The following is a 25,048-nucleotide window of genomic DNA, read 5'->3' on the forward strand; positions in this document are numbered from 1 at the left end:
TATTATGTATACACTGTTCTGCCTGCATATATGCCTACACACCAGAAGAGGGCACCAGATCTCATTACAGATGGTTGTGACCCGCCATGTGGTTGCTGGGAATTGAACTCAGGACCTCTGGAAGAGCAGCCAGTGTTCTTAACCTCTGAGCCATCTCTCCAGCCCTATTTTATTCTCTTAAGAATTTTCTTTGAATTGTGGAGCATCCATGACATAAAAATATTTTAGCTGGGTGGTGGTAGCACACGCCTTTAATCCCAGTACTTGGGAAGCAGAGCCAGGCAGATCTCTTGAGTTTGAGGCCAGCCTGGTCTACTGAGCGAGATCCAGGACAGCCAGAGCTACCCAGAGAAGCCTGTCTCAGGAAACAAAACTGAGTACGTTGTGAAGCGCTCGAGAGGTGCAGCAAAGCCCTCACCCCTATGTGTGGCGAAGCTTCTCTGAGGGCTGAGAGCCTGTCAGGGTCTATCACTTTGTTTGTTTTTGTGATTCACTTGCTTCCCTTGGTTTCACTTGATGTTTCCTTTGGTGGTTTGTGCTGCAAGGTAGGGTGTATGAATCAGTGTCCACCAGTATCTTGGAGGTGCTGGAGCTCTTAGGGTCCTTTAATGATTTTTAGTAACTCTGCTTTGCATTCTGAGGAAGTTATCACTTCTTCAGCTCTCCTTTAGAGGGTACTTGACAAAAGAAAAGGGCTGGAGATGTAGCTCTGATGGTAAAATAATTGTCTGGCACGCCCAAGGCCATGAGTTCAATCCCCAGGTCCTCGAAAAATAAGAAGCTCCTTCAGGAGTTAGCTTGGGTTGCTGTTAAACAACATTCCATGTGCTTTCCTTCTTCCCATTGTTGGTGAATGAATTGCCCTCCCCTCCCCTCCCCTCCTCTGCCCTCCCCTCCCCTCCCCTCCTCTCCCCTCCCCGGGAGTGTTTTCCCTCAATGTTTGTCTGTGTATTGTGTGCGTGTCTATTCCCTAAGGAGGCCAGATGGCATTAGATCGCCTGGAACCAAAGTTCCTGACATTTGTGAGCCACTATGTAGGTGTTGGGAATTGAACCCTAGTCCTGAAGAGCATCTGGTGGAGCTGGTGAAGATTTCTTTGTCCATCTTTGTTGTCATCTATGATCTGTTGGTCTTTGCTGGTAGTGTGAGCAGGATGGTCAAATTAAACCTAGGCTTTTCATTTTCCTCTCTCCATGCTCTCTCCTTAGTCCCTCGGTCCTACTGTGACCTGTTTGCTTACATTGTGGTCCTGTGCAATTTAAAACCTTGTGTTTTTGCAGTGACTCTTCATCGCGATACTCGGATTGGACAGCCGACACGGGAATCCACTTGCAGCCTCCTTTAAGGATGTCCTGTCGCCGTCGGGTAACCCGATTCTGCAGTAGTTCAGAGGACGAAATGTCTACGGAGAACGTGTCTCCTCCAAAAAGACGGCGGGAAAGAAAGAAAGCAAGCAAGCCTAGAAGGGAGGTAAGAAAAACAAACCTTTAAAGATAATGTGCCTCCACTTTAGGCAGTGGTGTTTCCACATCTGGGTTTGTTTTGTTTCTTTTCTGTTTTTCTGTTTGTTTGCATTTCTTGTCTCTCTTGGTGCTGGGATTGAACCCAGGCCCTCAAACTTCACACAGATAAATTCTCTGCACTGATCTTCAGTGAAGTGTGTGACGGTACACTAAGTACCCTCCCTGACTTTGCAGATTTCACCCTCTACAGAGTCTTGCTTGTTAAACTTTATAATCGTGGAACAGTTCTCCATTGCTACCCTGCTCCAGCCTGGCTCTTGTCTTTAGTTCAACTTTTCTTGTGTTTTATTTTTGTAAACAAATATTTTTAAGGTTTTCCTTTTTTATAATTGTTGATGTTTATCTCTCGAGTGCTGAGATTAAAGGTGTGCACCACCACTGCCTTCTGTCTTCATATTTTCGTATGACTATAGTAATGTTTTATTTCTTTTGTTTGTGCCTGGTAGGTACTGTCTCATGCCAGTGTCATTATTAAAAGATGTTTTTGTTTTCTCTTCCTGTGTAACACATTCCCTGTCATTTAGGTATAAGAATGGGTATTTCTCATTTCTTACTTTGGTGGGTCAGGAATGTAGGTTCTTCCTGAGTCATAGGTCTGTTGGCTGGGTACATCCAGGGCATCTTGGGGCTCCCTCTTTTTCCCAAGCTTGGTCATGTGGGTTTTTGTTTGTTTGTTTTTTCTAGACGGGGTTTCTCTGTGTAGCTTTGGCTGTTCTGGAACTCACTCTGTAGACCAGGCTGGCTTTGAACTCAGAGATCCTCTTGCCTCTGCCTTAAGACTGCTGGTATTAAAGGCATACGCCACCACCGCTCAGCTGGCCGTATGTCTTAACTCTTTGTCCCAGGTGCCTTTCCCTTCAGCCAGCTGCTTCAGTGTTCTTACAGCATGCTGTCTGACTTCCCCAGAAACAGTGTGCAACAGTAAGGCAAGGGACGCACACCTTGACGCCTCTGTGGTCCAAGCTGCATGCAGTTGATTCATTGTACTTAGCAGAGTGAGTCACTGGGTCTCAGCTGAGCTCACGAAGAGGAAGAAGAAGTATGGAGAGCCTGTTTTGTTGAAAAAGCCCCAGGCTTGGAAACCTTACAAGAGGAGATGATCTATAGGGCTGGGGATATTGTTCATTTGGTTTCTTGTTTACCTGGCATGCTTGAATCCCTAGTTGTATCTCTAGCACCACCTAGGGCAGGCATGATGTTAACATGTCTGTAACCCCAGTACTCAGGAGGTGAAGACAGGAAGATGAGAAGTATAAGATCACCCTTAGCTATGTACTGAAGTGGAGGGCAATTTGGGATATAAAAAACCTATCTCAAAATACTAAAACACAAATGAGATTCCTAATTATTATTACAAGGCTGTGTTCAAATTCAGAGTGGAGTTTTGAGTAGAATAGCTTGTGCCTTTAGTGGAATATAAGGGCATGGGGGAGGAGGGAGTCCTAGGCTGGGTTTAGGTAGTTCCATGGTGATTTTAGAAGGTATAGGTAAGTGGAGGATTAGAGCCAGGCACATTTTATAATTTTTAAAAGAGCAATATATTCTGTGTATTGAACCAACAAAAGGACTCTGAATGGTGAAGTATTTGTTTTTCAGTTAAGTAGCATATGATGCCCCCTTTCTACCAAGTTTTATTGTCTTCTCGTGGCAGAGTTTGCGAAGGATGACTCCAGCAGAGCTTGCAAATATAGAACATTTGTATGAGTTTCACCCTCCTGTTTGGATAACTGACACTACACTTCGCAGGTCTCCTTTTGTTCCTCAGATGGGTGATGAGGTGAGAACAGAAACCTTGGAGAGTGTACGTGTGAAAGCGAAGCTCTTGCTGCTCAGTGGCTTACTAGTGAACAAACACTTAATTTGCAGGTGATCTACTTTCGTCAGGGTCATGAAGCTTACATTGAAGCTGTCAGAAGAAATAACATTTATGAACTGAACCCTAATAAGGAGCCATGGAGAAAAATGGATCTCAGGGTAGGTCAATGTTAGAGTCTAGTTCATTGTTACAGTAGAATGTAGAGGAGACAGATAGATGGTTCAGTGGGTGAGATAGTTCATTGCAAGCTTGAGCATCTAAGTTTAGTCCCCAAGTCTCATATGCTGGGATGAGAGAACCTACTCATGTACATACTACTTTGACCTTGACATGGGTGCCACGGCACATGCATGTACACAGACACATAGTAAATGCAAAAAGAAAATGACATTGACGTTGAAAGTACAAATCAAGAAAATGTGAAATTATTAACTGGTTATCCTGTGTCGATCCTCAGCCATGCCAAAATTCCTTAGATTTCTAGTGAGTACACTGACTGCTTCTGTGAGCATGTCTCCCTCCGTGTGAGATATCTGTTCTCTGGAGAGTGTGAAGGATGATTGCAGTCAGTGGCAAATTATACTTACGTTTCTGGAACCTCAGATTCAGTGCTGGCTAGTCTAGCAGCAGTACATTGAGAATTACAGTAGTGCTCAATTGAAGTTTTTTTTTTTTTTTTTTTTTTTTTAAGATTTATTTATTTATTTATTACGTATAGAGTGTTCTGCCTGCATGTGTCCCTTCAGGCCAGAAGAGGGCACCAGATCTCATTACAGATGGTTGTGAGCCACCATGTGGTTGCTGGGAATTGAACTCAGGACCTCTGGAAGAACAGCCAGTGCTCTTAACTGCTGAGCCATCTCTCCAGCCCAGCTCAATTGAAGTTTTAAAAAATAAAAATAAAAAAAATTTCTAAATGTCTATTACAGGATCAAGAATTGGTCAAAATAGTTGGAATAAGATACGAGGTTGGACCACCTACACTCTGTTGCCTCAAATTAGCATTTATAGATCCAGCAACTGGCAGACTTACAGATAAATCTTTCTCCATTAGGTATGTATTTTATTATATTTCTGTGGAATTACTTAGGTGCAGATTTTTACATCTTGCTGATAGTAGGCCTTCCCCTGTAGCTTCATCACGCATCTTAAGCCCTGTGGACAGGTCTGCCAGGAAGCAGTTAGGCAAGGGAGTCTGCTGCTTGGATGGCTTTGACGAGGTCACACAGCAGAGGATTGGTTACATGGAGTATTTGATGTGCAATTCAAGTTGAGTTCAGACTGCACTTGTGCTGTTTGGAGACCGAAAAAGAAGACAGGGTCCTCACTAAACCTGGACCTCACCATTTCGTTAGGCTGGCCAGTCAGGGCCTTTAGGAACCTTTCTGTCTCTGCCTTCCTAGCATTTGGATTATAGGCACCTGACATACCTGGCTTATGTGTGGACACTGGCCATCAGAACTCAGGTCCTTACATTGCCCTGAAAGTACTTTTATAATGGAGCCATCTCTAGTCCCCTTTTATCTTCTATAAATAAGATGGCTGTGCTGGAAAGTCGTGAGTTCCACCATGCTGGGCAGAAAGAGACAGGTGGACACGTTGGTGCTCACTGGTCAGTGAGTCCAGCCTGCTTGGTGAGCTGCAGACCAGTGGCAGCCTGTCAGAAGAGCAGGTGGGGCATTTGGGGATGGTGGCATTCAAGGTTGTCCTCTGCAGTCCACCCTGTGTGCGCGGGGACACAGGAGCTTGAAGTGACAGAATGCCTGTGCCTTTTGAGCATTGTTGCTTTCCACTGAGGTGATTTTTAATTTTCTTTTAGATATCATGATATGCCAGATGTTATCGATTTTCTTGTGTTGCGTCAATTTTATGATGAAGCAAGACAGAGAAACTGGCAGCCTTGTAAGTCTGTCCTTATTGAATTATATATAGTCTTAAAAACCATTGAACTGCTCTTTGTAGCACTTACAATTATGGTTAACAAATAATTCCTAGAAGCATAAGTGACTTTTAAATATTATTGGTCTAGTACTTGTGCTAATTAGTACCTATTCCATGTAGACTTTTTAGCCCTACAATATTGCTTCTGCTTATGGTGTGCATGTTTGGAAATCACGGATTTGTGGATTTTTTGTTGTTGTTTTAAAGATTTATTTATTATGTATATAGTGTTCTGCCTGTACATATGCCTATAGGCCAGAAGAGGGCACCAGATCTCATTACAGATGTGAGCTACCATGTGGTTGCTGGGAATTGAACTCAGGACCTTTGGAAGAACAGCCTGTGTTCTTAACCTCTGAGCCATCTATCCAACCCCACTTCACGATTCTTAACAGTAGCAAAATTACAGTTAAGAAGTAACACCAAAAATAATTTTGTGGTTGGGATTCAACACAACATGAGGAACTGTGTTTTAAAGGGTCACATCATTAGGAAGGTTGAGAACCACTGATTTAAAACAATCTAATGGTTAAAAAATAATTACAGGGCTGGGAATTGGTTGTACACGCTTTCAATCCCATTGCTCTGGAGACAGAGGCAAATAGATTTCTGAGTTCATGGCCAGACTGGTCTCCAGAGTGAGTTCTTCGATGTCCAGACCTACACAGAAAACCTGTCTCAAAAAACATAGGAAAAAAAATGTTGTGTGCCACAGTACTGTTTTACTTCTGAAAACAAAGTAGAGTTAAGTGACACATCTTGAGAAAACTTTAGAAATAGACAGGCTGGAAAGATGGCTCAGCCATTAAGGACACTTATTCCTTTGGAAGAAGGACAGAGTTCAGTTCTAAGCATCCATGTCGGACAGCTCATAACTGCCTGCACTTCCGTTTCCGAGGGATTTGATGCCCTTCTTTCCACTGGGCATGGTGTTGAATGTTGGTGCTCTGCACCCAACCCCTTTAAAAAAAATGTGAAAAACAAGAAATAGAAACATTTGGATGAGTGAGATGTTGAGTGGATCAAGGCGCTCCTCCCTCTGTATTACAGTGTGACAGCTGGAGGCCAGTCCCGGGAGAGCGACTCCTAGAAATCGTCCTCTGACCCCCAACACACACATACACAGTAGTAATGAAAATTTATAAGTCTTCAAAACTTCTCATCCACTATAGACTGATGGCTGTGCAACCTGCACGGGACCAGACTAGGCCCTCTGCATACAAGAGACAGTTGTATAGCTTGGACTGTTTGAGGGGCCCCTGGCAGTGGGATCAGGGTTGATCCCTGGTGCATGAGCTGGCTTTTTGGAACCCATTACCTATGGTCAGACTCCTTGCTCAGCCTTGAGGCAGGGGGAGGGCCTTGGTCCTACCTCAGCTGAATGTACCAGGCTCTGCTGACTCCCCATGGGAGGCCTTAGCCTTTGGGAAGAGGGGATGGTGGGGGAGTGGGAGGAGGAATGGGGGGGATCTGTGGTTGGTATGTAAACTGAATAAAAATTTCTTAAATAAATAATTCTCTGTACATTTTGCTCACTTTTCTGTAAAATTAATAAAATTTATTAAAACAAAAAAAATCTTTCAATACTCATTGCTTATTTTCCTTTGTAATCTAGTGGTTTTGTTTTGCAGTCCATGTGTATAGAGGAAGTTGATTGATCTCATTTTTATACTGTTCCATTATCCTATTATTTATTTTTAAAAGTTATTTTTTGAGACAGGGTCTCACTGTGGCCCTGGCTGGCCTGGAATACTGTAGACCAGGAACTCACAGAAGGGTCAGATAGATGGATGGATGACTTTCTTTGCTGTTGAGAAAATGCTGTATGTACAAAGCATAGATGAAATGACTAGTATCCACTGAAGTCAAGTCAGATTGCACTGTTGTTATACGATACATTTAAATCCTTATAGTCTAGAACCACTACTGCAAGTTAAAATTTTAATATTTAGTAACTGTGTGTGTGGATGAGGGGGTCATGCAAGGCCATAGACCCATTCTACTCTTGGACTGATTTGTAGAGGAGCCCTCTGCAAAAGCCCTTTACAAAGATCTGCTTTTTCCTATTGAATTATTGTAAGACAGTAAGATTGATTAGTGACTATGTAGTTCTTTTAAATAATAAATTTTTAATCCTTTCAAGTGTTTTCAGACCTAACATTTAACTTTTTCTTTTAAACTTATTTATTTTGTCATTTAAGCATGCATGTGTTGGTGAGCATACCATGAGGCTTTGGTGCAGGTCAGAACTTTTGGAAGGCTGTGCTCTTCCTTCTGTCCTAAGGGTCCCTGGAGATTGAACTCAAGCAGGCAATTAGGCATGGTGGCAAGTGCCTTTATTCATTATCCCACTTCACTGGCCCTGTTGCTCATGTGACTTTTAAAGACTTAGACTTTTAAACACACTTTTATGTTGTTATATTTTGTAATGACAACTGTGATCATAAGACTAATCATAGCTGGTATAATTTTACTGCAAATTTTTTGAATATTTCATGCATTTCTCACGAGTATTTTAGTTGCATACAGTAGAGAACTAGTTGCTCCCTTTCCTTACATGTTGGTTGAGTGCAGGGCCTTAGGACCCTCTGTGATATACCCACAGCCCTGAGGATTGTGAATTTCTTAAACTTGGTGCTTGATCTCTGTTCTTTGTATTATGGTATTTCATAGGTAAAAGATATACATGATGTTAGCAAATGCATACCTCAGACTCGATCATTTCTCTTATAGGTGACAGATTTCGATCTATTATTGATGATGCTTGGTGGTTTGGAACTGTATTGAGTCAAGAGCCATATCAACCACAGTATCCTGACAGCCATTTCCAGTGTTATGTTGTTAGGTTTGTATACAGAGAGAAATTGTTTACTGTTTTAGATCACCATGTGACTAACATGATTTAATCCAGTGACCTCTATAATGTCTCTGAGACCTGAAACACACCTGTTGTTTGCTCCTGTCTAATATTCCCGAGTCACAGCTCAGCATTGATACTGTATCATTAGTCTTTAGAAAAACCTTCACCTTCTCCACTAGCTGGCTCTGGGGTGATAGTCTGACAGTCAGACTGTCTGTGTGTTCTCCCCTCATTCTGAGGACAGGTTGCATAGCCGTTCTGATGTTTTCGTAAACCTTACAGTTTCATTTTGTTTTTTTTAAATTTATTTTTTATGTATGTGGGTATTTTGCTGGCGTGCATTATACATATGCCTGGTACCCCCTTGGAGGCCAGCAGAGGGCATCAGATCCTTTGAAATTGGAGTGGCCAATAGTGTTGAGCTGCCATGTGGGAGCTGGGAATTGAACTTTTGTCCTTGAAGAGTAGCCATTGCCTCTAACCACTGAGCAATCCCGTTAGCCCCTTGCATACGCTTTTGCACTTTCATTTTGTTGTTTGTTTTCTTTCTTTTTTTTTTTTCTTCTGTGTTTTGAGAGAGGGTCTGTCTGTGTTGTCCTAGCTATCCTGGAACTTGGTATTAGATCAGACTGGTCCTTGAACTTGAGATCTGCCTGCCTCTGCCTCCTAAGTGCTGGGATTAAATGTGTGTGTGCCACCACTACCTTGCCTTTCTCAATTTTTTAATGTTAATGTTGGAAATGTAATTCCTCCAGTGAGGCTAATTTTCATATTTCTTTTATAATTTATGTCTTGCTATTCTGTATATAGTTTGTTTTTGGGAAAAGTTAACTAGTGCTTCTTGTTCTTCGTTAAACAGGTGGGACAATACTGAAACTGAAAAACTTAGCCCATGGGACATGGAACCAATTCCTGACAATGGTATATATTTATCATAAGTTATGAAAATATTTGTCTTCCCAGGTTTCTCTCTTGCTTACGTGCATAGTAGGGCATATTTGTGTTTGTTCATAAATGTCCTGAAGTTACCACAGTCTCAGAGCTTTGCTAGAACAAAGTAGTTTGATACCTGTTTGTCTTGTTGGAGGTCTTGGAGTCCGTATTTACTGTAGGTGTCTTAGCAGCTCAGCTGTCCCCTGACCCACTTTCCCTCCACACACGTGTCCCTTCTTTGCTCCCCCACAGCAGGGGCAGGTGTGACTGCCTGTCCCTCCCTGCTGTCTGTGTTGTAGTCTGAAACGCCCCCTTCTCTAGCACTGGCGGTTGTGCTGCTGCTTGTGCGAGGACCTGGCGTTACCTGGCACTCTGGTCAGGTTTGCTGATGTTTCCTGTCCTTACGTTTGGCCATCTTGAAGGCTGTATTGAAATGTTCCTTCCCTGCTCTGTGTCAGGAGCAGTGCAGAATAGCTGATGTTGACATTTTTTCACTACTTTATCATTAATAATTGCATAGCTTAAAAAAGATACCTGTCTTTGTAAAACCTCACCATTTTTAATAATGTGAAATCACCAGTAACTGGCTTCCTTTTGCTATTCTTTTGAGTTTAGTAACTTACAGTGGTGTCTACTGGTCAGAAGAGACATTGTGCTGTATGTAAAGTTGGCAAGAAGTAAGCCGTATCTTCTCCAGCTCATCAGTCTCCTGATCAGCTCGGTCCCTCTACCCTGATGGCTTTAGTGTTAACCTTTACAAAGGAGATGATCTCTGTTCAGACTTTATCAGGATCATAATTTGCTCTTACACCTCAATTCAGTTTTGTAGTCTCAGTGGGTAACTTAGAATGCTGGAGAGTGGAGATCCTTTTGTGTTTGTAGAGATAGCATCTTTTTCAGTTGAACTTGTGTATATACAGTATAGGTTAGAAGTTGATCCCCCCCTTTCCTCCTTTAATTTTTTCTAAAATGGAATCCCTAGTTGATCCACCAGAAGAATTGGGAGCAAGTATCTCGGTCACTTCAGATGAGCTAGAGAAACTGCTCTACAAACCACAGGATGGTGAGTGGGGCCAGAAATCACGAGACGAGGAGTGTGAGCGCATCATCAGTGGCATCGATCAGCTTCTAAACCTCGGTGAGTTTCATTTTTAAGTTTCCCATAAAGAACTTCAAATGTATAATTTAGGCTCTGTTCTTCAGTGAGTTCCTCTTGGTTTGTCATGTTAAATGGAGCACTCTCTTAGGAATGATCTTCTAGTTAAGTATCACCTGTAGGTAATAGCTTACCATTTCCAAGCTTACAATTTGGTCTTTTCTTACAGATATAGCTGCAGCTTTTGCAGGCCCGGTGGATCTGTGTACATATCCAAAGTACTGCACAGTGGTGGCGTATCCAACTGATCTGTACACAATTCGAATGAGACTTGTGAATCGGTTTTACAGGTGGGTAGAGCACCCCTTTCAGAACCAGCATAGGTTAGAGGTGCAGGTTGCTGATGGTTGCTACATGAGTTTTGGGTGCTGGAGAACATAACTTCTTGTTTGGTGCTTGTTATATGTCTTTGGGTAGATGTTGGGTAGTCAGGCACGAGGTGACATACCAAGCTCTGTGTGTGTGTGTGTGTGTGTGTGTGTCAGAGAGAGAGAGAGAGAGCGCGCGCAATTACGTTAACTAGATATCGTTTTTTTGTGTGACAAATACTTTTTAAATGCATGAGTTACGGAACTATTTTTTTTTTAAGCTTCATTTTTATTTTATTCATGTGTCTGTGTGTCTATGCCTGCATGTGTGTCCATGTGTGTGCAGGTTTCCTTGGAGGTCAGAAGAGGGAGTTTCATCTCCTGGAGCTGTACTTAAAGGTGGTTGTTTCCAGATATGGATGTTGGAATTGAATTCTAGTCCTCTGCAAGAGCAGCAAGTGCTCTTAACTGTTGAACTTTCTCTCTAGTTCAATTACAACTTCATTAATAATCATGAACTAAAAATTATAAAAGCTTATAAAACAGTATAACTCATTTTTATGATAATGTTGGTAGAGATTTAGGTACATACTGCTGTGTGGTATGAAGGCTGCATTGGAAAAAAAGGAAAGTGATCTTGAATTTTACCCCCTTTTCTCGAAGTTAACTATTAACTGCTACATTTAAAAGTAAATTTCATGAGTTAGTAATTGGATTTGTTCTTCTGAGGAAAGCTTATTTCCCAGGGATATCAACTTTCTGTTGTTGGCTTTTAGATCATTGTTCGTTTTATAATCACTTCTTAGTAATTATTTTTATAGTAATTGATGGTATTTAAGTTTTTATAATCCCGTTGATGAAATTATTGTTGAACATAATTACTATTCCACAATTACAGTCTATATATCTAGTCATACGTGTTTGAACTAGAAACCAATTTGTAATGAACTGACTCAAAGTTGATACACTACACATTTTTTTTAGTGTGTATGGGTCAGTGGTTGGGGGTGAGGTTTGTGCTGTTGCACATGTGGAGAATGTCCAGTCCCTTGATACTCAGTCTCTTATAGATCCAGATAAGCTGACTGCCCAGTGAGCTCTTGGGATCTATATTTACTCCCAGTGCTGGAGTTGAGGGCTCACTTTATTTTCACATGGGTGCTGTAGGCTCTAATCAGGTCTTCATGTTGTACAGCAAGCAAGCAATTGTACCTATGGAACCATTTCCCCAGCCCCGTTGGTTGAGTTGTTAACATCTTCAAAAGGTACTGATAGGCATGGTGGAAAGGAAAGGCTGTGTGTGTGTGTGTGTGTGTGTGTGTGTGTGTGTGTGTGTGTGGTGGGAGGGGAGGGGAGAATGATTTAAGTGGTTTACTTAAATTAGTTTCTGCAATTCATTGTCTATTATAATTGTAATGTCTGGCTGAGTTGAGTTGAGAGCATTAGAAGGTAATTTATTACAATCTTTCACTAGTGTTGACTTGAAGATATGTCTCATTCGTTTAATAAGCTAACTTTACTAGGTTTTGATTATTTTCATTTTTTTTAAGTGCTAAGTTACTTTTCTTTTCAAGGCGGTTGTCTGCACTGATTTGGGAAGTTCGATATATAGAGCATAATGCAAGAACATTTAATGAACCTGAAAGTGTAATTGCAAGATCAGCTAAAAAAATAACCGACCAGCTTCTGAAATTTATTAAGTAAGTGATCTCACGTGTAGTAGAAAAGTGACTTTTCAACACACTGTGTTTTAATAGTCTCATAGCTTCCTGTTTTTATTACCTGAATTCTTCCATCTGATGTTTTACTTAAGGCAACATTTCTTTGCAAGCTTGTGATTATAATTTTAGTAAAGGAACGTGACCAGTTCAGTTTTAGTTTTTAATACTTCGTTAAGTGTATGGGTATCTTGCCTGCTTGTATACATGTACATTTACTTGCGTGCCTGGTGTCCATGGAGGACAGAAGAGGGTGTTGGATCTCCGCGCACTAGAGTCACAGATGATAGTTAGCCTCCATGTGGGTGCTGGGAATATAATCCAGATCCTGGGGAAGAGTAGCCAGTGCTCCTAAGCATGAGCCATCTCTCCACCCCCAACTTTTATATATTTAACAATTTGAAGTAAGTAAAACAGTCTCATGTTATGTGAGTGTTTCATCTGTATGTATATATGTGTATCATGTGTATACCTGGTGTCTGAGGACAACCTTGGATCCCTTGGAGCTGGAGTTAGAGATGGTTGTGAGCCCCTAAGTGGGTGCTGGGAGAGCAGCAGCACCCTGAACTGAGGAGCCATCTCTCCAGCCAATTTGAAGTAGTTGATGCTCCTCTATGCCTGGTGTTGAGCTGCTTGTGTACTTAACTGTGGTGCACTTGTCAAGTGTCAGGATACAAAGTTTGTTTTAGGAGTTTGTACACCAGTGTCCTTGTGTTTCAGGATCAAATCTAGACTCATTGCTGCATTTCAGTGTTTGTTTACTTTGTTGTCTTAATCTCCTAAGTTTGTCTTGACTCATCATTTTTTTGAATGCTGGTCAGTTAATTTTGTAGCCTGTTTGTTTAAGTTTTCCAGACATCTTCTAATGACGAGATTGAATTTTAGTCCATTTTGAATTGTACTCTGTGAAAGTAGACATGTATAAATACTCCGTACATTTCCTTTCCTAGCAAATTTCTTTGGAATTCCATGAAAGCTGATAGGGGAATTGAGATCTAAGTTCCTCCCTCACAGACTTTAGTGTGTGGACAGACAACCCAACTTCAGTCTTTTCATGAGAGACTGAATTTTCTTCCCATGTGTCTGTCTATTGAGAGACTCCGTCTAAGGACATGCCTGGTCTCGTCTGAAAGACTGGTTTGAAGAAGCAGCAGTGCCATAGTTAGCATCTAGCTGAAATGGAGGGATATGGGTTCCTGTCAGCATTCCTAGATCATTTCTGTCCTACGTCCTTAGGATTTAGATGTTGTTAGCCCTCCTCCAGAATCGTTTTTTCTGCCTCAGGAGGTAGCATGCCTATTTTTGTCTTTTTTTGGAGCATCCTGTTAGCAGCTTTTCCTTTGTTTATTCACTGACACTTAGATATTTGGTTTGGTTTGTTTCTTCTCTGTCTTAAATCTCCTCTTTTCTGGGTATTTGCTATATCAGTATTACTGTGATAATGCTAGCAAAAGTCATGTTTGTGTTCAGCCTGGAGAGGCCACTTAAGAGTATCATTATTTCTGTATTATCAACTTGATTTTGAACACACTTAAAAGTTGTCATTCTAAATTAGAATGTTAAAGTCCATTTTTTTCACAGAGGACTGGTTGCAATCTCATGTCATTTTCAAAGTTGGGTGTGCCTAGGCTGGGGAGCTATTTGCATTTTAGTGTGAAATGAATGCTTGTCAGGAGTAACTATTCTTCATATGATTAATTGTGAAAATTTTAACTTTTAGGAATCAAGATTGTACAAATATATCAGAACTATCTAACACATCAGAAAATGATGATCAGAATGCCGATGATTTGGTATGAAGTTTTAACTTTATAATGGCATTAATTTCAAATGGTAATTTCAAAGCGAGAGTAGAAAATGTAGGTCATCTAATACCGTTTTTTGTGGTATATTCCAATTAGCTATGAAAATAGGGTACTTGATGAGAACTTTCATGGTTAAGTGATGTCTCTGGTACACCTTTTGCTCAGATGATATCTGGTGAGAACTCCATAGTAAGGTGCTCTGGTTTATCCTAGGACGATAGTGATCTCCCTAAAACGTCTTCTGGAAGGAGAAGGGTAAGTCGCTCTGCATGGCTACCTGGTTTGTGTGTTCTGTGTTCAAAACCAAATATTCATCTGGATTACAGCTTTTGTCCTTTAAGTTATATGATGATACTGGATATTTATGAGGTGAGTTAGTTTGGTTTATAAGAGAAATGGGAAAAAAAAATCACTAAATTCTGGTTTTGTCAGTAATGTTTAGTTGAGAGTTGCTGTTGGAACTGAATTATTAGTTTAGATGAAGTAAGATGTGGACCTCCCACAAAGAAGGAAGTAGAGCATATGTGTTTGTGGGCCCTTTGGGGTATGGGCCTGACTTGCGTTTGGTTCATGTTTTGGGGAAGTAGAGCATCAAATCCAAGGATTTGCTGTAACTAAGGTTGAGCGGCAGTCACAGCCATAGTGCGTGAATACAGCTTGGAGGATAAAGTGGTCTCTGATGGTTCATTTTAATGTGGATTGAATACTTGACAGGAGTGTTTGTCATATAATTGTATAGCCCAGGCACAGAGATATTTTAAAGGGAAAAGTAGATCAGCTAGGATTTGGTAAGGAGGTTTGTTGAAAAGAGGAACTTTTAGGAGGAAGGGAGAAGATTGAGAACTCAGTGCTTATGTAGTAAGTTAATGAGCAGACTGTTTGTAACAGAATGGGTGAAATACTATAACCCATGTCATTTAAAATTTTACCCAGATGCTCTTTGAGTTTAATGTTTACAAAAAAAAAAAAAAAATCAAGTATCATCTGGTGTGTGGTGGCATGCTCCTTTTAATATGAGCACTCAGGTGGCAGAGGCAGGCAGATCCTGGTTTATATAGTGACTTCCAGGCCAGCCAGGACTACTTAGTAAGACCCTATCTCAAAAAAAACAAAACAAAACAAAAACAAACAGACCCAACAATGCTCAATCTTTTGTACAATGATTGTCTTAATCAGTATTGAAGAGCTAGACCTGCAGTTGTCTTGTCTGGTTTGTCATTTTCATGTTGCTTCATTACCAGCTGAACTGCCAAGTGTTTCCTTACGTCCATTGCTTGGCTGTATCTGCTATTGCAAATGACATACTTGATTCCACAAGTAAGATGTTGCCGTGTGTATAGAGAAGAAGTTTGATAGGCTACCAGTGAAATTAGGGTCACACGCACGTACACGCACGCACGCACCCTCCCTCCCTCCCTCCCTCCCTCTCTCTCCCTCTCTCCCTCTCCCTCTCTCCCACCCCCTCCCCTCCCCCGTCACCTCCCCCTCTCTCCCTCCTCCTGTACGTTCTGTTTCAGTTAATTCAAACCAGACCATAGCTTTTATGTCTCTGACTAACTTGTCTTCTTTGTGGTCACATTGGTCTTTATAAGATACCTTGTCCCATGTGACAGCAGTTCTAGGCTCTATGACATCTTTGGTTGAGGTGTAATGATTTCTACCTCAATTTCAAATGAGTGTGACAGCTGATATTCTGTGAACAGAATACATAGACGAGAGAGAAAATTGGCAGAATCGCTTGTTAGACGTGGTATGCTGTGCTCATTGGAACACTTTTCAGATCTAATCTTAATGTAATTTTTCTCATTACTATTTTCTTAAAGTGTGCTTGATTGTCTTAAAAAATCACTTTAGAAAACTGTTTAGAACATCATAAAACATGATTGGATTTTTGTAGCACTCAGCTTTTTCCAGCTAGATAACAAGTTGAAACCAGTCACAACTTCTATGCAGTACAGAAAGCAGAAGAGCCCGTTTATTTCATTATTTTTTTTTTTTGTAGCCAATATCATATACCGTAATGTGGATGTGCTCTCTTCTTATTTTCCACCCAGGCTGAAATAACCTACAGATGTGTTTTCAGGTCCACAAATGGAACGGAAGGAGCAGCAGAGCCGCCAGCTGTGTTGAGAGCGACTGGAGGAGGCAGTGCAAGGCCCTGCTCCTCCTCATCTTCCAGTGCGAGGACTCGGAGCCCTTCAGGCAGCCTGTGGACTTGGTCGAGTACCCAGTAGGTTTCCTCGCATGGAATGTTGGCCCCTTGTGTGTGTGAGGAAGAGAGTGGGGTTGCAGATGTAGACTGAACCTGAGTCAGATAACAGGCTTCACTCACGTTGACTTGTTTCCTCTCTCCATCCAGGTGTGTAGTAGACATGGCACTCACTTAGACATAGTGGCACAGTGTCGGGTGAAATGGGAGTTTCTACATGGGCATCACTGTCTGTAGGCGCTACATTAAGAAAATTAATGTGCTGGAGAGATGGCTCATAGGTTAGAAGTCTTGGCTGCTCTGAACAGAAGTTTCTGGCACCCACATAGTAGCTCACAACGATCTGTAACTCTAGTCCCAAAGGATCCATTGCCCTCCACAGGCAGCAGACATGCATATGTTGCACATTCTTACATATAGGCATACCCACTTATTTTAAACAGTAAAAATCAGGACAGATGGACAATGATCAGGACCAAGAACCAAAAACACTGCCTGCTAAAGCAAGCTTGGGATTACTGAGGACCATAAAGCAGAAAATTAAAATGCCTTGTCTCAGGACTAATGTGAATTGACATTTGATGATATGTGGGGGATCGGAGAGATAGTTAAGAGTGCTCACACAGGCCTGGAACTTGGTTTTCCACACCATGTGAGGCACTTCCTAACTAACGTGTCACTCCATAGGGGTTTGGAACTTTCTTTTGGCCTCTTTGAGCACTACACTCACATGCTAACACATAAATTAAGATAAAGTAAGCTGGGCAGTGGTGGTGCACACATTTAACCGCACTTGGAAGGCAGAGACAAGCGGTTTCTGTGAGTTCAAAGCCAGCCTGGTCTACAGAGAGAGTTCCAGGACAGCCAGGACACCGAGAAACCCTCTCTTAACCAACATCCCCTCAACCCCTCCGGTGGGGGGGGGGCAGGCAGCGGGGGGGGGGGAAGTGGGGGGGAGAGAGAGAAAGTAAAATCTTCAGTATTTGATACTTTCTACCCTACCTTTCTTTCCTGCCTTTCTGGGTCTACTTTTAAATACTAATCCTTGGTCTTTTCCCCTCTCCTTCCCTTCTGTTACTTTGAATATTGTAGAGATCTAAGTCCAGATGTTTACTTTAAAAAAGTTTGTGTGTTTGGGTATTTTATGTGTGTTCTATTTGCATATGTATTATTGTACCCTGTTCACACTGCCCAGGGAAACCAGAAAAGGTGTTGAATTCCCTGGGTCTGCTCTTAGAGATGGTTGCGTGCGTGCGTGCGGCGTGCGTGCGCGCGTGCGTGTGTGTGTGTGTGTGTGTGTGTGTGTGTGTGTGTGCGCGTGCGCGCGCGCGCTGGAAACTTGGGTCCTCTGAAAGAGCAGTTCACGCACTTAATGCTGAGCTATCTCCCAGCTCCTTGTGTGTTTACATTTTGAGGGCATGAAGTTCACCTGTGAATTGTCATTTTTAAAACAGGATTACCGAGATATTATAGACACTCCAATGGATTTTGGAACAGTTCGGGAAACTCTAGAAGCTGGTAATTATGATAGCCCCGTGGAATTTTGCAAAGACATCCGGTTGATATTTAGCAATGCAAAGGCATATACACCCAACAAAAGATCAAAGGTAATTTTTTTCCATGCTTTATTTTAACAAAGTATGCATGATGTATTTTTCTACTTGCTAGTAGCAGTCAGAACATGTACGATAACTGGATAAACAAGACCTCTGTGTTGGACAAAGCTGCTTCCAAAGTCCACATAAGAACAATTTTTAATCTTAAAAGTACTCTCATGAGTATGACGTTACGTGTGAATATAGTGGTGAAGTTTATAAATTAGACATTGTAAGAGATTACTTGCGTCTACCAGTAAGTAGCACAGTTATAGTGATATAATAAAAGTTACATGAATATTGTTTTAATTGTCAAGAGCTGGCTAATATATACAGTATGGATACTGTGGACATAAAGGTCATTCATGTCCCAAATGGATTGTTGCAGAATGGTATGAGATTACATCGTGCTATTCCAAATGGAGTGAATTTCAGAATTCTAAGTGTAGCTTATTTGTGGAAGTGTCCAATAATATAATTGGATCATGGGTAAGTGAGACCCAGGGTGCTTCTCTGTAATACTGAATAATAAGTAATGCTGAAAATTTAGTCTTTCTTTATTTGGTATTACGTTTGCTTTGGTTGTTGTTAAATGTCCTTTTTATATTTAACCTGTTGTCACTGTTAGCCTCTTGTTATTTTCAGTTCAGATATGTTACTTAATTTCCAGTGAGAAAACATGAAAATATGATGAATGCTCAAGATAATCAAATTTCAGACTTTAAGTGGCTTAGAGAGTCTTGTTAACTTTTGATGACTGATGTTACTATTCAGTTTTAAAAGAAAAGAACAAATTTAGAAAGTACTAGAAATAGCTATTAAGTTTTCCAAAGTCAAAAGCGGCAACAAATTGAATGTTCCTGTGTCTACAGAACAGAAAAACATAGAAAACTGTTAGAGCTCACAGTCTGTACTTTTTTAAGTTTTCTGGGATAGAATTTCCTTTTAATAATCATATATGACTGATACTCTGCTGCATATATCTTATACCATTCTGCAACAGTCCATTTGGGACATGAATGACCTTTATGTTCACAGTATCCATACTGTATACATTAGCCAGCTCTTGACAATTAAAACAATATTCATGTAACTTTTATTATATCACTATAACTGTGCTACTTACTGGTAGACGCAAGTAATCTCTTACCATGTCTAATTTATAAACTTCACTTTAAAAAAAAAAATTTTTTTTTTTTTTTTTTTTTTTTGAGACAGAGTAGCTCGCCAGGAGAGAGAGGGTGCTTGTTAGCAGTTAAGTTCAGCAACCTGAGTTTGATTCCCAGAACCCACATAATGGAAGGAGAGAACCAACTCCTATAGGTTGTCTTCTGATTTTTTTTTAATGTTCAAACATATATAAATGTAAAATAGGATAATAAAAATTTTGAGACAGGAGTCTCTGACTGGCTTATAACTTGCTAAGTAGTAGCGTAGGCTTGCTCGCTATCTAGCCTCAGAGATTCATGTCTGTCTCCCTGGGATTACAAGACAGTTCCACCACGTTGCACTGCACCCCTTTTTAAATGTGCTTATGGGGCTTGAACTCAGATCCTTATGCTTTCAAAGGATGTACTTTGGCTGAGACATTTCAGTTGTGGAGAGCTGACCTGGCACGCATGAAGCCCTGGACTCTGTCCCCATGCTGCATGGGCCAGGGCGTGTTACACACTCAGGCCCAGCGCTTCAGAAGTGATGGCAGGAGGGCTAGGAATGGAAGGTCATCTTTGCCCACATAGTGAGTGGCTGGGCTACATGAAAGTGGAGGATGTATCTCTTGTATGAGATGCAAGACATCCTTCTTTTTATTATTCATATTTAGATTTAGGTGGCATCCCAGTCAAATTGTAAGATGATTGGTGTAAAAATGCTTTTGTTTCTCTGACCCAAATACATACTTAAATACAGTGTTAGAACTAACTTCCAAATTAGGTTAAGGGGAAATGTGCTTTGGCACTGGTTAATACCAATGTTAAAGTTCGGGGGACAGGACCCAAATTTGGTCTCCTGAGAATATCAGGAGAGTGTTCCGAGATGTGGCGTGTGGAGTTGCTCTCTTACACTAGTTGTCTGAAAGGTCAGTGGATGTGGATGTCCCCATAGCCTGCAGATGGCACTGACGTGTGGCAGGGCGAAAGGAAAGAAGGTATTGATTCATTCCACCTGCCACATAAAGGAAAACCTGCAGCAGAGTGACTTCATAATTCTGGTTATGTATTTGCATCCTTCTAGATCTATAGTATGACCTTGAGACTGTCTGCTTTGTTTGAAGAAAAAATGAAGAAAATCTCTTTTGATTTTAAAATTGGTCAAAAATTCAAGGAGAAACTTCGACGAAGCCAAAGATTTAAGCAACGGCAAGGCTGTAATGGAGCTGTTCGGGCTGAGAGGAGCGCGAGGTGCGTGGGCTGGCGGTGCATGCAGTCGACTTCTAGTTTAAGTTATATATTGGCTCTGTATATTTCAGTGTCCAGTTATAAAAGTGTAACTGGTTACTGAGTTATCCTGGTGTCATTGGTTTTTTCCTCCAGCCCAAGGAATTCTTATAAAATGCCTTGTAAAGCAGGCAGGTGAACCAGCAGTATACTTCTCTATTTTTGAGTTCTTGGTGGTGTTTTAATTTTACCTTCGTTATTGAAGGTAATTTTTTAAAATATGTTTTGTGGACTTTATTTTTATTTTATGTATGTGGGTATTTGTCTGCATGTAAGTATGTATATCACAAGTGTGTCTTTTGCCTTTGGAAGCCAGGAAGGCTTCTGATCTCCTGAGACTGGGGTACACAAGGTTGTGAGCTGCCGTATTGGTGCTGAGAATTGAACCTGGGTCCTCTGAAAGAGCAGGCAGTGCTCTGGACCACTGATCTCCTTCGAAGCCCAGAAAAATAATTGAGCTGCACGGTGAATTCTTGTCCTTTCCCCCACATTAGCTGCTGGTCTTGCTGAACAACTTCTCTTATGTGTACATTATTTTCCTTTTGCATCTTTAACCTACCAGCAAGTAGGCTTGGAGTTTGTGAGTTTCTATTACTTGGGTGTTTATCCAGTTCTGTGGGTATGAAGTGTAATTTGCCAAATTTGAAAAGTTTCTAGCCACTGTTTAAGTATTTTTTTCTTTGTTGCTTTTTCCTTTCCTTCTTTGGGACTTCCAAAATCTCTATGTAAAGAATACCCAGATTTGTCACTTAAAAGAATGCATACTTAGGTGTAAATAGTCTGCTTAATGGGATCATTTCATCATTTATCCACAGACCTGTTGAATTTAGAGTAAGGAAATACTTACAATAATAATCTATACTGAATACCATTAATAGTGAATATTTTATTATTTTGTTTATGTGAATTTTCTCAGGTTAAGAACCAGTATGCTTTTATATGGGTATTCTCTGGCAATTTACTTTTATGTTTTATTAATAATTGTTTCTCTTGTTCATACCTTTTACCAGAAGTATCAAACAGAAGCAGTTCAAATCTCAGACAAAAGTAACTCCACAGCTGATGTGTCCTCCTTCCCAGTCTACCTCAAGTAGGGCACTTTTGTCTGCAACCCGCAAGACAAGCACTGGTGTCTCTTCAGGCTTCACTTCTGGGGACTCTTCAGATTCCGCAGAGTCATTAGAAAGAATGAGAAGAAATAGACCTGAGATGCTAAGGAATGGTTCTGAGTTGTCTGGTGAGTTGAACGTTACTTGGCTTTGAGCATCCAAGTGCACAGCAGCGCTACTTACTACTGTGGGTTAGAAACAGCACAGCACACAGCCTCGACACCAAGAACAGACAGAAATTATGTACTTAGGTTTCTGCTAAGATCTGTGCATCACAAAGTGTTTTAAATGAGAAGAGAAGTAAGAGTACAGATAGTCATTGAGAGCAGATAGCTCAGTAGTATGTTGTCGTTGACTCAGGCTGTTGCTGTTTTGGTAATGTCCCTGAACAGATGTGGTCCCTTTATAGCAGTGCTCAGTGAGTCTGCCTCGTTACGTCTGCATTGCACTGAGTTGTTGTGTGATGAGAGTATATTACTTACGGCCATAATTTATGGCTTTCCATGTTTGGGATCTCAAATATTGCATTTAGTGTTACTAATGGTATTGAGAAACACATCCAGTGATTGGGAAGGAAGTGGCCTGTGGAGAAGGTCAAGCCGGCACACTTTACGTGATGTCATTGTCTTAGTTAGGGTTTTTATTGCTGTGAAGAGACACCATGACCACAACAACTCTTACAACAGTAAACATTTAATTGTGGTGGCTTACAGTTTCAAATGTTTAGTCCATTGTCTCTTGGCAGGAAGCAAGGCAGCATGCAGGCAGACGTGGTGCTAAGAAAGGAGCTGAGAGTTCTTACATCTTGACTCACAGGCAACAGGAGTCTGAGACACTAGGTGTGGCTCGAGCGTACATCAGACCCCAAAGCCTGCCTCCACAGTGACACACTTCTCCAACAAGGCCACACCTACTCTAACAAAGCCACACCTCCTAATAGTACCACTCCTTTTGGGGGCCATTTTCTTTCAACCCACCACAGTTAGTGAACACATTTACAGAATAAAGTCACCATGTATGTAAGAACAGGAAGCTGGAATACCCTATCTTAGGATTTCTTTTGCTGTGGTAATGCAGTCCAGTCTGATGGGGGTGTTTTCTCAGGTGAGATTCCCTTTTACCAAATGACTCTAGCTTGCGTTTAGCTAGTACAATTGACTCCTTGTCAATTGGACACACAAACACATCACTGTTCAACTAGAACCTTTTTTTCTCATTTGTCCCAAAGATGGCGTGTTAATATTAATGTCACAGTACAAAACAACCTAACTTGGTTTTTTTTTTTTTTTTGAGACAGGGTTTTCTCTGTGTTGTTTTGGTTCCTGTCCTGGATTTTGCTCTGTAGACCAGACTGGCCTTGAACTCACAGAGAACCACCTGGCTGTGCCTTTTAAGTGCTTGTGTTAAAGGCGTGCGCACCATTGCCCTGACTTTTTAAATCCCAATGGTTTTTAAAAACGGGAAAGTTTAGGCTCTTAACACATCCAAAGTCTTTCTAGAATTCCAAAATCTCTTAACTGTTGGATCCTTTAAAATCAAAAATAAATTACATACCTTCACATTCAGACCAAAGCAAAACCATAATTCCCAGTGCACACATTTAGACCTTTATGCCTGGATCCACTTACTCTCCAGATGGCCTCTGAAGCACGCCTAGCTTGTCTGCCTAGGCTCAGGTCAGCTCCATGCCACAGCTGGGCCACACTTTTCCAGTAGCCTCTTCTGAGCTCTCTTTAGGGACTCAGGCACTACCACATGGTGCCAAGCCTCAACTTCTCTCCTGTGGATTTTTCTTTTTTCTTTTAAAGATTTATTTGCCAGGTGGTGATGGCGCATGCCTTTAATCCCAGCACTCAGGAGGCAGAGCCAGGCGGATCTCTGTGAGTTCAAGGCCAGCCTGGTCTACAGATGGAGATCCAGGACAGGCACCAGAACTACACAGAGAAATCCTGTCTCGAAAAACAAAACAACGAAAAAAACAAAAACAAAACAAAGATTGATTTATGTATATACATTGCTCTGCCTGCATGTATGCCTTCACACCAGAAGAGGGCACCAGATCCTATTACAGATGGTTGCGAGCCACTATGTGGTTGCTGGGAATTGAACTCAGGACCTCTGGAAGAGCAGTCAGTGCTCTTAACCCCTGAGCCATCTCTCCAGTCCAGATCCATGGCTTTTCATTCCTGGGGCTCAGCTGCAATTGAGGTGCATCCTCTCACAGTGCCAAGCCCAGCTGCTCTCCATGTTTCCAAAAGCGGTACCACATGGGAGACTTTTTTTTAAAGGATTTATTTATTTATTTTGTATGCAGTGTTTTGTTTGCACGTACCCCTGCAGGCCAGAAGAGAGAGCCAGATCTCATTACAAATAGTTGTCAGCCACCATGTGGTTCCTGGGAAATTGAACTCAGGACCTCTGGAAGAGCAGTCGGTGCTCTTAACCTCTGAGCCATCTCTCCAGCCCCCATGAGAGACTCTTAAACTTGACCAAGTTCAGCTGCCAGCACAAGGTACCGTCTTAGCTGCCTCTGGACAACAGCCTCAGTGTGGTGACTAGGAAGAAACACTTCCTAGAAGTTTTCATCCAGTGATGCTGTCCTTTACTTAATCACTGCTAATTCTTAGTTCCAGCTGACAGTCATCAATTGTCCCAGTAACAAGAGTAGTTTCTTGTGTATCACAGCTGACTCTTCAGATGCCATAGAGTCTTAACACAAAATACCAACACACTGCTCCCATACTGTCTTTGTTTCCTTCTGGACCTCTACAACCAGGCTTCCAGATTATCCTTCAGGTTTATACAACAATTCACCCAGCTTTGCTAGCCAAAAGTTCCAAAGCACTTCCAACCATCCTCCTCAAAACATAGACACTGATATCGTGGCTGAGTGGTATAAGGCACTGGATTTAGGTTCCAGTGTCTTTGAAGACGTGGGTTTGAATCCCACCTCTGCCAGGCCAGAGTTTTTCTCCAGAGGCACCTTAGTACACTACAGCCTTTATAAAGACCACTTTATTTTTATAGCCAGGTGATGTGATACATGCTTTTACTACCAGCACTCAGGAGTCAGAGACAGGAGAATATCTTGAGTTCTAGGCCAACCTGGTCTGCAGAGTGAGTTCTCAGACAGCAAGGGCTACACAGAGAAACCCTGTCTTGAGAAACCAAAACCAAACATATATATATCCATCCCTTCCCCAAACTAATAACATAGTTATGTTAGCCCTGAATGTTCTGGAATTTACTATGTGGCTCAGGCTGGCCTGGAACTGAAGGATCTCCTACCTTTGCCTCTTAAGGTCTTGGGTTAAAGACCTCTGCCACCACATCTGGTTTTAGTTAGGGTTTCTGTTGCTTTGATTAAAAACATAACCAAAAGCAACTTAGGGGAGGAGAAGGTTTATTTGGCTTAGAACTGGTAAGTAACCCTCCATCACTGAGGGAAGTCAATTTAGGAATTCCAGTCAGGAAGCTGGAGGCAGGAACCAAAGCAGAGGCCGTGGAGGAGTGCTGCTTACTGGCTTGCTCCTCATGACTTTGTTAGTCTTCTTTCTTATAGAATCCAGGACCATGAGCCCAGGGGTTGCACCACCCACAGCCATCTGGGCCTTCCCACATCAGCCATCAATTAAGAAAA

General features: G+C 41.5%; 1 protein-coding gene across 6 annotated transcripts in view; it reads left to right on the forward strand.

The window, feature by feature from the left end:
• Brwd1 (bromodomain and WD repeat domain containing 1) overlaps nt 1-25,048 on the forward strand; it is a 94,381-nt gene that overhangs the window by 55,898 nt on the left and 13,435 nt on the right. For 5 of the 6 annotated variants that reach the window (XM_028879935.2, XM_037209612.1, XM_037209614.1 and 2 more), the window contains 16 exons: nt 1,281-1,470; nt 3,175-3,300; nt 3,390-3,497; nt 4,269-4,393; nt 5,159-5,241; nt 8,014-8,125; nt 9,000-9,061; nt 10,056-10,211; nt 10,399-10,519; nt 12,112-12,237; nt 13,976-14,048; nt 14,274-14,315; nt 16,144-16,290; nt 17,724-17,876; nt 20,097-20,263; nt 21,310-21,536. In XM_028879935.2, coding sequence (XP_028735768.2) covers nt 1,281-1,470; nt 3,175-3,300; nt 3,390-3,497; nt 4,269-4,393; nt 5,159-5,241; nt 8,014-8,125; nt 9,000-9,061; nt 10,056-10,211; nt 10,399-10,519; nt 12,112-12,237; nt 13,976-14,048; nt 14,274-14,315; nt 16,144-16,290; nt 17,724-17,876; nt 20,097-20,263; nt 21,310-21,536 — 2,018 coding nt within the window. The remainder of the gene's footprint in view (nt 1-1,280; nt 1,471-3,174; nt 3,301-3,389; nt 3,498-4,268; nt 4,394-5,158; nt 5,242-8,013; nt 8,126-8,999; nt 9,062-10,055; nt 10,212-10,398; nt 10,520-12,111; nt 12,238-13,975; nt 14,049-14,273; nt 14,316-16,143; nt 16,291-17,723; nt 17,877-20,096; nt 20,264-21,309; nt 21,537-25,048) is intronic. The other variant, XM_037209613.1, reaches the window with a different exon arrangement.

The sequence above is a fragment of the Peromyscus leucopus genome, chromosome 12, assembly GCF_004664715.2.
Source record: "Peromyscus leucopus breed LL Stock chromosome 12, UCI_PerLeu_2.1, whole genome shotgun sequence".
Taxonomy (NCBI): Eukaryota; Metazoa; Chordata; class Mammalia; order Rodentia; family Cricetidae; genus Peromyscus; species Peromyscus leucopus.